Below are 12,847 nucleotides of genomic sequence, written 5' to 3'. Positions count from 1 at the left end.
CGGAAGTAATACAACACACAACCATCACTCAAAACCATGGTATTAAAACATTGGAGACTAAGTTCTGTAACCTCAATTCAAGTAGAAAGGGTTTGATCAGACTAGATAAAACCAAAGTGAAAACAAATGTTCTTACCCCAACACGGACATTGTCTGAGTCTGAAGTTTCTCTCCCTCCCCCACCTCCATGTGATGATCAATCATCCCTAACCCCAGCCTCCTCTATCAATAGGCTGGACTTGGACCTTCCTCCTCCCCCAACGCCTCCTCCCCCACCACCTGTTGAGACTGATAATTTCCCTCCCCCACCACCACAGGATTTCCTTCCACCCCCACCCTCACAGTATGAACTGGACTCTATGTCATCCCAGACACCTCATCAATCACTAGCTAAAGCCACAAAAGTTACTGTCAAAAAAGTGAAAGGTCCTGCATTGCACCAAGTGTCAAAACTTGGGCCAACCGGTCAGATTCAGAAAATTCAACAGGGAACCTCAGAGAAACATACAACCATAGCCAACAAATCTGTGGTGGAGATCAGCAAAACTGAAATTGAATCAACATCATTTTCATCAAAAACAGTTTCATCTGACATCCCAAAACCACCAGAATCACCACAACAATTAAAGAAAGTTTATGTTGCCCCTATAAGATTTACACATCCACCCTCTCCCTTAATGAAATCCACTCAATTCAAAACTCCATTAATAAAGGCAGAGGAAAAGTACAGAAAACAGAAAGTGGGTAGTACATCACCTGCTACACTGAGTCCCATTTTCATGCATGAGCCAGTAACTGCTGCCCTTGAAATGCTCTCCTCTGAGGAGACCAGAATGGAGCAATCAAACAAGAGCATGATGTTTGGTTTCACTCAAGAGAATGCTGAAAAGACTGTGACCAATGTCAAGTCAGACACACTGTCATCTGATTTTTCTAAGCAAGCCCAAATCTCAGATACTCCTTCAAGCACGAATTTGATCTCTGCTGGGAATGAGCAAAATCTCCCTGAATGTGCTGTTATTTCTGCAACTAAACACCATATTGTCTCTAATGAAACATCCAAAGTCTCCTCCATTCAGCACCAGACATCTATTTCCTCCACAAAGCAACAGCCAGTTACTGCAGCTAAACAACAGGTATTGTCAGCATACACAGAGCAGTCACACTTTGCTGTAAGTAGCTCTCAAGTCCAGATCTCCACCAGTGATGCAAAAAAGTTTGAAAATACAAAAGCAGATGTAAAAAATCTAAAAATGAACTCTCAAGTCCAGATCTCGACCAGTGATGCTAAAAAGGTTGAAAATATGAAAAAAGATGTCAGGAAAGATGTCAAAAACCTTAAAACCAAGTCTCAAGTCCAGATCTCGACCAGTGACGATAAAAAGGGTGAAAATACAAAAAAAGATGTCAGGAAAGATGTCAAAAACCTCAAAACCACCTCTCAAGTCCAGATCTCGACCAGTGATGCTAAAAAGGGTGAAAATACCAAAAGAGATGTCATGAAAGATGTAAAAAACCTCAAAACCACCTCTCAAGTCCAGATCTCGACCAGTGATGCTAAAAAGGTTGAAGATACAAAAAAAGATGTCATGAAAGATGTAAAAAACCACAAAACCAACTCTCAAGTCCAGATCTCGACCAGTGACTATAAAAAGGTTGAAAATATGAAAAGAAATGTCAAAAACCTCAAAACCAACTCTCAAGTCCAGATCTCGACCAGTGACGATAAAAAGGTTGAAGATACAAAAAAAGATGTCATGAAAGATGTAAAAAAACTCAAAACCACCTCTCAAGTCCAGATCTCGACCAGTGATGTTAAAAAGGTTGAAGATACAAAAAAAGATGTAATGAAAGATGTAAAAAACCTCAAAACCAACTACCAAGTCCAGATCTCGACCAGTGACGATAAAAAGGTTGAAAATACAAAAAGAAATGTCATGAAAGATGTAAAAAACCTCAAAACCACCTCTCAAGTCCAGATCTCGACCAGTGATGCCAAAAAGGTTGAAGATACAAAAACAGATGCCAAGAAAGATGTCAGAAATCTAAAAACTAAAGATTCCCATAAATCTGGGGATAAGAAGAACAAGGATAATTCTGCATCCCAAGGACCCGAAAAGGTTTCTGACCAGCCTACCAAAACAGAAAAGTTAACCCAAGAAACAATTGTCAAAGCAGCCAAATCACCCTTGGAGGACAAAAATAAATATGATAATTATGTATCACAACCACCTGAGAAGGTTCCTAGTCAGTCAATTAAAGTAGAAAAGGTAACCTCAGAAACTAATGTCAAAACAGGCAAAAAGAAGACCAAAGGGCAAGAAAAGCAAGTAGAAGTAAAAGACATGAAACAGACAGATGAAACTAAGAAGGAAATAATTTCACAGGTGAAGGATGTAAAGGTGGAAGGGAAGGATGTCACTAAGGTAAAGGTTTCTAGTGAGCAAATGCATCATGAGACTGAGGACAAAGTCAAGGTCAAGGAGGACAGTCAGAAAGCTCTTGTTGTTAATGACAACCAACCAGCAACTCCAACTCCCGCAAGAAAGAAGAAGAAGAAGAAGAAGAGGTCAAAAGCCAAAGATGCGGCTGCCTCTGCAGAATCAACTAAATCTGTTTCTGAAAGTTCCACTCAAAGTCTGGAGATCACTGTAGTGCAGACGCACAAAGCCCATCAAGAGGAGCACATTCAGGTACATAAGGAAGTGATTATCACTGAAAGCAAAGTTCATCAAAGTGTCCAGGAACAAGGAACAGTGAAAGTCGAAAAACAAGTCAAGGCATCGCAAAAGAAGAAAGAGGTGACCGCAAACCAGCAGATTCAAGAGAAACCAAAGGAGGAATACAGAAATGTTCCAGTGAAAGTGGAAAGTGGAAAAATGACAAGCCAGTCAGCACAAAAGGAACCTGCGAATCCCTCAACAGGGAGCACTGAGGATTCTCAAAGACGAGAACATGTCCAGAAGTTAATCTCACATATAACAGAGTTAGAGGGAGCTACAGGACAAGTGGATTCTAAATCTGTGAAGACATTGCTCAATACTATTCCAGAGTGGCTCATTGGTCCTGAGGAAACCATTTATTTGGAGGGAACTGCAGTTGAACATAATATACAAACGCTTACAGAAATTGTTTCAAATGTGAAAAAACTAGCAAAAGCAAAGCTGATGTGTTTAGAGGGAACCCACACTACTCTGGAGAAGCATGAGAGTAAACCTACTTCTGAAAAGATCATTGTTGGTGGTGCAACTCAAAAAATACGTAAGATAAGTGTTGGCTCTTCGAAAGTTGAATGTCAGAAGAAAGTTGTGGAAAGTAAAAAGACATCACATGAAAGCAAAAAGCAAGAGTTGAGTGTAAAATCTATTGATCGTAGCGCACCCTCACCCTTACTACGGATGCGCTCACCCTCACCCACCTTTATTACCATTGAATCTACCCAGAGAACGGACTCACCTCGGAGAATAACCCCATCACCTATCCCAACGCTCAGACCAGCCACTCCCCCAACTCCTCCCCCTCGCAAATTTGAACCTCCTACATCACACATCAATAGGGCCACACCCTCTCCTACCTTTCCTAGAGCAGAGAACTTGGCGTGGATAAAAGATACTACAGCCCAGCTTTCTTGTGGAGTGACGCCACCTCCAGATCCTCTTCCTATGCAAGTCACAGAAAATAAATCTGACATTGTGGAACCCCCCGCATCATTCTATCGGCAGATCAAAATTGAGCAACAAACTGAGGAAACTTCTGAAATGTTAGCCAAGACAATTGTCACTGCCAAAAAACACAAAAAAGAATTATATGAAGAGGCTCAAAAGGCTGCTGTGAAGGTCACAGGTGGAAGGTCATTCCCTCAAATGGATAAAGAAGACATGGACACTTCAGAAATCTCAGACTCATCAATGGTGACTACATCAGTGAGAGACAAGAGGGAGTTTTTTGAAGAAGTACAAAAAGCTGCAGAAAATAAGACTTATGTACGAAAGGATCCCATTGACATACCCGAGCGCTTGGGCCCAGACATGGAGGAGCCCAAAACATCAAACCAAGACAGTAAGGATGAAACACAAAGCACATCTGAGAAAATCACAGAGAACAGCACTGAAGTAGTGGGATCTACAGAGTCAACCGATAAAGAATTGATGGAAGCTTCAGAAATGTCAGAGTCGTCAATAGTGACTACATCCGTGAGAGACAAAAGAGAGTTTTTTGAAGAGGCACAAAAAGCTGAAACAAATAAGACCTATGTACGAAAAGACCCTATTGATATCCTAGAGCACTTAGGTCCAACCATTATGGAGCCTGAAACAGAAAACCAAGAGAGGAAGGAAGATGTACAAAACACAACTGAGAAAACCACAGAGAAAATCTCTGAAGAAGTGGGATTTATGTGGGATGACCAGTGGGAGTCAGCTGCCATAGAGGCTATGGAAACTTCTGAATTGTCAGACTCATCAGCAGTGACATCGGTGAGAGACAAGAGAGAGTTTTTTGAAGAGACTCATAAAGCTAAAGTTAATAAGACTTATGTGCGAAAGGATCCCATTGACATACCAGAGCGCTTGGGCCCAGACATGGAGGAGCCCAAAACATCAAACCAAGACAGTAAGGATGAAACACAAAGCACATCTGAGAAAATCACAGAGAACAGCACTGAAGTAGTGGGATCTACAGAGTCAACCGATAAAGAATTGATGGAAGCTTCAGAGTCGTCAATAGTGACTACATCAGTGAGAGACAAGAGAGAGTTTTTTGAAGAGGCACAAAAAGCTGAAATAAATAAGACTGATGTACGAAAAGACCTTATTGATATCCTAGTGCACTTAGGCCCAACCATTATGGAGCCTGAAACAGAAAACCAAGAGAGGAAGGAAGACGTACAAAACACAACTGAGAAAATCACAGAGAAAATCTCTGAAGAAGTGGGATTTATGTGGGATGACCGGTGGGAGTCCGCTGCCATAGAGGCTATGGAAACTTCTGAATTATCAGATTCATCAGCAGTGACATCAGTGAGAGACAAGAGAGAGTTTTTTGAAGAGACTCATAAAGCTAAAGTAAATAAGACTTACGTTCGAAAGGATCCCATTGACATACCAGAGCGCTTGGGCCTAGATATGGAGGAGCTCGAACCAGAAAACCAAGAGAATGAGAAGGAGAACCTTCCAAAGGTGGACTTGTCTGGATTAGTCAACAAATTTGAAACACCAGAAGAGAAAGTTTATGTCAGAAAGCCTATCACAATGAGAGAAAGACGTGGGAGTGAGACGGAATACACAAAGTCTGACATAGAAAATACAGAAACTCAAGAGGAGGAAATGCTTACTTTTGACATCAAGGCTATTAAAAATGTTTTTGAAATGTGTGAGCAAAGTCCATCTTTCAAAGACGAGAAAAATCAACCAGATGAGCTGGAGTCAAAGCTGAGTGAAAACACAACAGACAGTTCAAAGCAGGAGAACACCCAGGAGACACAGAGGGGCTCCGGGCAGATTTCGCCCCTGCCTTCCCAGAAAGAAGTGCAACAAACGTCAGCAGACCCAACAGACTCTGAAACCAAGTTAGTCACAGAGCATTTCCTGAACTTAGGTGAATTAGGCAACAAGACGATTGGATCACTGAGCAGCACAACTGTTTCCCAGCACTCAAAGAGCGTACCAACCCACCGTCCCCCCTTCTCATATGCTGACGTGGTAAAAAAAAAAGGTTCTCAGGTGACGCCGTCTGAAACCCCTGATGAGGCTTCCACTGAAGAGTTGCTGAGGAATTTCCACAAAACATGGACGGAGAGTGAGAGTTTTTTCAAGAGTCTCGGCTACAGTGTCTCGGAGGAGAGAACATCACATGTTGTGTCACATCAAACGAAGACTGTTGTTACTGGTAAAGAGTTGTGCTGCCTGCATGACAGAACTTAAACTAACTGTTAATAATGGCATGTAAAAATGCCCCCCTCTGATATTCAGTGAGACCTAACATATTTACATGTGTCTGCTTTAATTAACATGGAGAGAGATTATTGTGAATGAAAAAAGAACAAATGCGTCAATGGATAAAACATGGCAAAAGAACAAGACCTAAGCATGTTATGATGACATGCCAGAATAGAATCTCACACATACAATATATTGTAATGATCCTATTTAAATACAACCGTTCTCATTGTTGACCTTCAAAACCAACACAAAGTACAAGATTGGGTCAATACTGTTTATCGGTAAATAATGTATTTTTTGATTGTGCCTGTTTGATGATTTACTATACTACGCATGGTCATGTAATTACACCTTGATAACGTTTCTTAATAACTTAGTCATTGTATGTTGTGATAAAAAAGGCTATAATGGTGTTCACTTTTCTCTGGCAGACTCGAGTTCCCAAGTCGGAGCTTTGCACTGTATGTCGGAGAAGGGTCTATCCGATGGAGGCTCTAATAGCGGACAGAAAAAAATTCCATAAATCTTGTTTCTGCTGCGAGCACTGCAGAAATAAATTAAGGTAAAGTACATATCAACCAAACCAAGTGGAATTCAAAGTACTGTGAGTGGATTTTTGCTGTGATCTGGTAAGCAGTGCTTGAATGGTTGTGGTCCCAACAGTTTGTTGCTGCACATAAGACACCAATTCTATTGTGTTATGTTTTCAAATTAAGCAGTAAAACGTTTGACATGTTTGTGGAATCTTGGAATTAATTGTAGCCCTTCTTCACACTTCACTGTTTTGAAAAATAATTAGTTCTGTCTCCCCCAGCCTTGGCAACTATGTCTCTCTCCATGGACATCTGTACTGTTTACCGCACTACAAACAACTATTCAAGTCCAAAGGGAACTACGATAATCGATTTGGTCAGACACTTCAAAATGAAAAGAATGTCAATGAAAGTGGCAGACTCATCACCTCATCAGAGCAACTTGATTGGAGGTATTCACAGAGCAGCATAGGCACAACAGAAAAGGACACCCTTGAAAATGAATTTATGAAATCAATTGACGAGAACAGACTAAATTGTAATAAGATATCTGTTGTGTGGCCTCCACAAGCCCACTCCCCACAGAAAGCCTTTAAAGTAGAGGAGGACAAAAAGCTGACTAAGCCACAATGGCCTCCGCAGGACAACTCTCCAAAGTCACCCAAACAACAACATATAAAAGCTATTTCCAGGAGCTCTCTTTGAAAGAGAGCATTCCCACCACCATCATGTATGCCACAGAAAACAGAAGAAACTTCAAGCAGTCGATGGTAAGGCAACCTATGAGGGCAAAAAGACAGTTGGAATTGGGAAAAGTCTGAGACTGAAGGACAAAAGGACAAGTGCAGTTGATACGAAGGGAATAAATGGTAGAAATGGTATATATATTTATGGTGTGTGAGAGTGGAAGAAGATGGTTAGGAAAGTACTGAGGGTCAGAGTGAAAGAGGAGTAGAATGACAGATGGAAACATGGAATGTTATGCTTAGAAATGGCACAGCCTACCTCATTGGTCATTCAAGATTGATCATTGAAGACATTAGCTCTAGATTAGCTCACATGGAATTGACTCACATTACTCACGTTTACTTGATCTCTAAAATATAATGTTGATGTGTTCAATAGGTCTCAGAAATATTTGACTAATATCTTTAGGGTAATGTACTTTAATTGGTTAAATGTATATTTATCAATTAGTTTAAATCCATGGAGAGAGTATTGTAGATTTTGAACACAGTCATCATTTTCTCTTGGCTATTTCTTTCAACATACAGTATCAACATTTTTACATTGACCTTTTTCTAGCACCTGGTGTGCAGCCTAGTAAAAATGATCTTGGAAATACTTTCTTTTTAATAAAATACAGTATATATCCTGTTAATTGGTATTAATATTGTTTGTTTTGGACATTTGTATCCTATTTTAAAGAGCAAATATTTTGCAATGCACATTAGATTATTTAGATTAGACTATCTTGCTTTGTACAAGATAATTCCTGATTCTTTCATCCTGTCAGGCTGGTTACTCAACAACAATTTTTTCAAATGTATTGCTGATCCAAGGGCAATAAAATTATTGAATTAGATAGTCTCAATTGACTTATTTTACATACATTTTACACACATTTTACAACATTCATACTAAATCTGTATAGAAAAACAGGTTTTGCAGAAGTGAAGATTTCTCCACACATACACATTTAGTGAAGCTAAGACTTACACTATATATACAAAAGTATGTGAACACCCCTTCAAATTAGTGGATTCGGCTATTTCAGCCACAACCGTTGCTGACAGGTGTATAAAATTGAACACACAGCCATGCAATCTCAATAGACAAACATTGGCAATAGAATGGCCTTACTGAAGAGCTCAGTGACTTTCAACGTGGCACCATTATAGGATGCCAACTTTCCAACAAGTCAGTTTGTAAAATTTCTGCCATGCTAGAGCTGCCCCAGTCAACTGCAAGTGCTGTTATTGTGAAATTGAAACGTCTAGGAGCAACAACGGCTCTGCAGCGAAGTGGTAGGCCACACAAGCTCACAGAACAGGATTGCAGAGTGCTGAAGCACGTAGCGTGTAAAAATAGTCTGTCCTCAGTTGCAACACTCACTACTGAGTTCCAAACTGCCTTTGGAAGCAACGTCAGTACAATAACTGTTTTCATGGCCGAGCAACCGCACACAAGCCTAAGATCACCATGCACAATGCCAAGCGTCGGCTAGAGTGGTGTAAAACTCGCCGCCATTGGACTCTGGAGCAGTGGAAATGCGTTCTCTGTGTTGCCAGGGTTGCCAGGAGAACGCTACCTGCCAGAATGCTTAGTGGCAACTGTACAGTTTGGTGGAGTTAGAATAATAGTCTGGGGCTGTTTTTCATGGTTTGGGCTAGCACAAAGCGCGGTCCCTTAGTTCCAGTGAAGGGAAATCTCAACTCTACAGCATACAATGACATTATCAACGATTCTGTGCTTCCAACTTTGTGGCAACAGTTTAGGGAAGGCCTTTTCCTGTTTCAGCATGACAATGCCCCCGTGCACAAAGCGAGGTCCATACAGAAATAATTTGTTGAGATCAGTGTGGAAGAACTTGACTGACCTCAACTGAATCAAACGCCTTTGAGATGAATTGCAACGCCGACTGCGAGCCAGGCCTAACCACCCAACATCAGTGCCCAACCTCACTAATGCTCTTGTGGCTGAATGGAATCAAGTCCCTGCAGCAATGTTCCAACATCTTGTGGAAAGCCTTCCCAGAAGAATGGAGGCTATTATAGCAACAAGAGGGGGACCAACTCCATATTAATGCCCATGATTTTGGAATGAGATGTTCGACGAGCAGGTGTCCTACTTTTGGTCATGTAGTGTATGTGTAATCAAAATGTAACTGCTGAAGAACCTGCCTATACACACTTAACTGATAAATACTGCAGTTTACTCCTAGACAGCCCAAATAACATGTTATCTGCTACAAAGGAACTCACATATGTCAGCTATTGATAGGTTAAATGTTTGCTGAAGGAAAGGGTGCTTTAACAAGAGATCATCCTGTAAGTTAACAACATGCTCCATACTGTTTTGAACCTTTTACATTCCCTATAATGCTTATAAGTCACATTGATTGATTAATTGATTGATTACTAGCCTACTATCATCAAATAATTACATCAGACTATGTTAAATCTATGTTTCAATCCACTCGGGACAACACAGGCTTTAAAGGCATGGGGGTTGTTAAGTCATTATCCGTTTTGACAGTTTTTAATTTAACCTTTATTTAACTAGGGAAATCAGTTGAGAACAAATTCGTATTTACAATGACAGCCTACCAAAAGGCAAAAGGCCTCCTGTGGGGACGGGGGAACTGGTATTTAAAAAGCAACAACACACATCACGACAAGTGAGACAACACTACATAAAGAGAGAACTAAGACAATAAAATAGAAAGGCAGCAACACATGACAATGCAGCATGGTAGCAACACAACAATGTAGCAGCACAAAACACGGTACAAACATTATTGGGCACAGACAATAGCATAAAGGGCAAGAAGGTAGAGACAACATTACATGACGCAAAGCAGCCACAACTGTCAATAAAAGTGTCCATGATCGAGTCTTTGAATGAAGAGATTGAGATAAAACTGTCCTGTTTGAGTGTTTGTTGCAGCTCGTTCCAGTCGCTAGCTGCAGCGAATTGAAAAGAGGAGCGGCCCAGGGATGTGTGTGCTTTGGGGACCTTTAACAGAATGTGACTGGCAGAACGGGTGTTGTATGTGGAGGATGAGGACTGCAGTAGATATCTCAGATGGGGAAGTGAGGCCTAAGAGGGTTTTATAAATAAGCATCAACCAGTGGGTCTAGCGATGGGTATGCAGAGATGACCTGTTTACAGAGGAGTATAGAGTGCAATGTGTCCTATAAGGAGCATTGGTGTCAAATCTGATGGCCAAATGGTAAAGAACATCTAGCCGCTTGAGAGCACCCTTACCTACCGATCTACAAATTACGTCTCCGTAATCTAGCAGGGGTACAGTGGTGGAAAAAGTACTCAATTGTCTAGCATGGGTAGGATGGTTATCTGAATCAGGGTTAGTTTGGCAGCTGGGTTGAAAGAGGAGCGATTACGATAGAGGAATCCACGTCTAGATTTAACTTTAGCCTGCAGCTTTGATATGTGCTGAGAGAAGGACAGTGTACCTTCTAGCCATACACCCAAGTACTTGTATGAGGTGACTACATCATGTTCTAAACCCTCAGAGGTAGTAATCAGACCTGTGGGGAGAGGGGCATTCTTCTTACCAAACCACATTACCTTTGTTTTGGAGGTGTTCAGAACAAGGTTAAGGGTAGAGAAAGCCTGTTGGACACTAAGAAATCTTTGTTGTAGAGCGTTTGACACAAAATCCGGGGAGGGGCAAGCTGAGTATAAGACTATATCATCTGCATATAAATGGATGAGTGAGCTTCCTACTGCATGAGCTATGTTGTTGATGTAAATTGAGAAGAGCGTGGGGCCTAGGATTGAGCTTTGGGGTACTCCGTTGGTGACAGGTATTGGTGGACACAGCAGATGTTCTGACTTCATACGCTGTGAGAGGTAGTAAGCAAACCAGGCCAAAGAACCTTATGAGACACCAATACTCCCTAGCCGGCCCACAAGAATGGAATGGTCTACTGTATCAAAAGCTTTGGCCAAGTCAATAAAAATAGCAGCAACAAATTGCTTAGAATCAAGGGCAATGGTGACATCATTGAGGACCTTTTAAGGTTGCAGTGACACATCCATAACCTGAGCAGAAACCAGATTGCATACCAGAGAGAATACTATAGACATCAAGAAAGCCAATGAGTTGAATATTGACACTTTTGATAAACATCAGCTTGATCTCCCCCTTTAAATAAAGGACAGACCGTTGCTGCCTTCCAAGAAATGGGAACCTCCCCAGAAAGGAGAAACAGGTAAAAAGGTCAGAGATAGGCTTGGTGATGATAGGGGCAGCTATCTTAAAGAAGAAAGGGTCTAAACCATCTGACCCAGATGTTTTTTTGGGGTCAAGTTTCAGGAGCTCCTTTAGCACCTCGGACTCAGTGACCGCCTGCAAGAAGAAACTTTGTAGCGGGGCAGGGGAAAAGAGGGAGAAGAGTCGGGGCTAGTCGCATTAGAAGGGGTGGGAGATGAGGAAATGTTGGAAGGGCAAGGAGGCATGGCTGAGTCAAATAGCAATCCAGACTTAATGAAGTGGTGATTAAAGAGCTCAGTGATGTGCTTCTTGTCAGTTACAACCACATCAACTTTAAGGGACATGGGCAGCTGTGAGGAGGAGGGTTTATTCTCCAGGTATTTAACCATTTTCCAGAACTTCGTGGTGTTAGACCCACAGAGAGAGAACTGCTCCTTAAATTAAACTTTGGCCTTCCGGATAGAGTATGCCTTTCGCCAAATGCAATTCTTGAGGTGGAGTAGCTCCGCAAGATCACAGTCGAACCAGGGGCTGAACCTGTTTTTAAATATCATTTTCTTTATGGGGGCGTGTTTGTTAACAATACCGCTGAAAATATCAAAAAAGAAGGTCCAAGCATCTTTGACAGAGGGGATCAAGCTGATTCTATACCATTTTACGGTTAACATAAAGTATCAGTTAAAGGTTTGGGCACTCCTAGTCATTCAAGGGTTTTTCTTTATTTTTACTATTTTCTACAATGTAGAATAATAGTGAAGACATCAACACTATGAAATAACACATATGGAATATTTTTTTTACCAAAAAAGTGTTATACAAATCAAAATATATTTTAGATTCTTCGAAGTAGCCCTCTTGGTATTCTCTCATGAAAGCTTTTCCGACAGTCTTGAAGGAATTCCAACATATGCTGAGCACTTGTTGGCTGCTTTTCAATCACTATGTGGTCCATCTCAATTGAGTTGAGTTCAGGTGATTGTGGAGGCTAGGTCATCTGATGCAGCACCATCACTCTCCTTCTTGGTCAAATAGCCCTTACACAGCCTGGAGGTGTGTTTTGGGTCATTGTCCTGTTGAAAAACAAATGATAGTCCCAATAAGCACAAACCAGATGGAATGGCATATCACTGCAAAATGCTGTGGTAGCCATGATGGTTAAGTGTGCCTTGAATAAACCAAAGACAGTGTCACCAGCAAAGCACCCCTATACCATCACACCACCTCCTCCATGCTTCATGGTGGGAACCACACATACCATGATCATCCGTTCACTTACTCTGCATCTCACAAAGACACGGCGGTTGGAACCAAAAATCAGACCAAAGGACAGATTTCCAACGGTCTAATGTCCATTGCTCATGTTTCTTGTCCCAAGCAAGTCTCTTCTTCTTATTGGAGTCCTTTAGTAGTGG

The 12,847-nt window shown here is 41.3% G+C and overlaps 1 protein-coding gene across 1 annotated transcript in view; it reads left to right on the top strand.

The window, feature by feature from the left end:
• LOC115156373 (xin actin-binding repeat-containing protein 2) overlaps positions 1-12,847 on the top strand; it is a 114,266-nt gene that overhangs the window by 16,587 nt on the left and 84,832 nt on the right. The window contains exon 7 of the mRNA XM_029703846.1: positions 6,371-6,501. Coding sequence (XP_029559706.1) covers positions 6,371-6,501 — 131 coding nt within the window. The remainder of the gene's footprint in view (positions 1-6,370; positions 6,502-12,847) is intronic.

This window comes from Salmo trutta, chromosome 20 (assembly GCF_901001165.1).
Source record: "Salmo trutta chromosome 20, fSalTru1.1, whole genome shotgun sequence".
Classification (NCBI taxonomy): domain Eukaryota; kingdom Metazoa; phylum Chordata; class Actinopteri; order Salmoniformes; family Salmonidae; genus Salmo; species Salmo trutta.
Note: the sequence above shows the minus strand (reverse complement) of the source record. Positions and strands in the feature narration are given on the sequence as shown.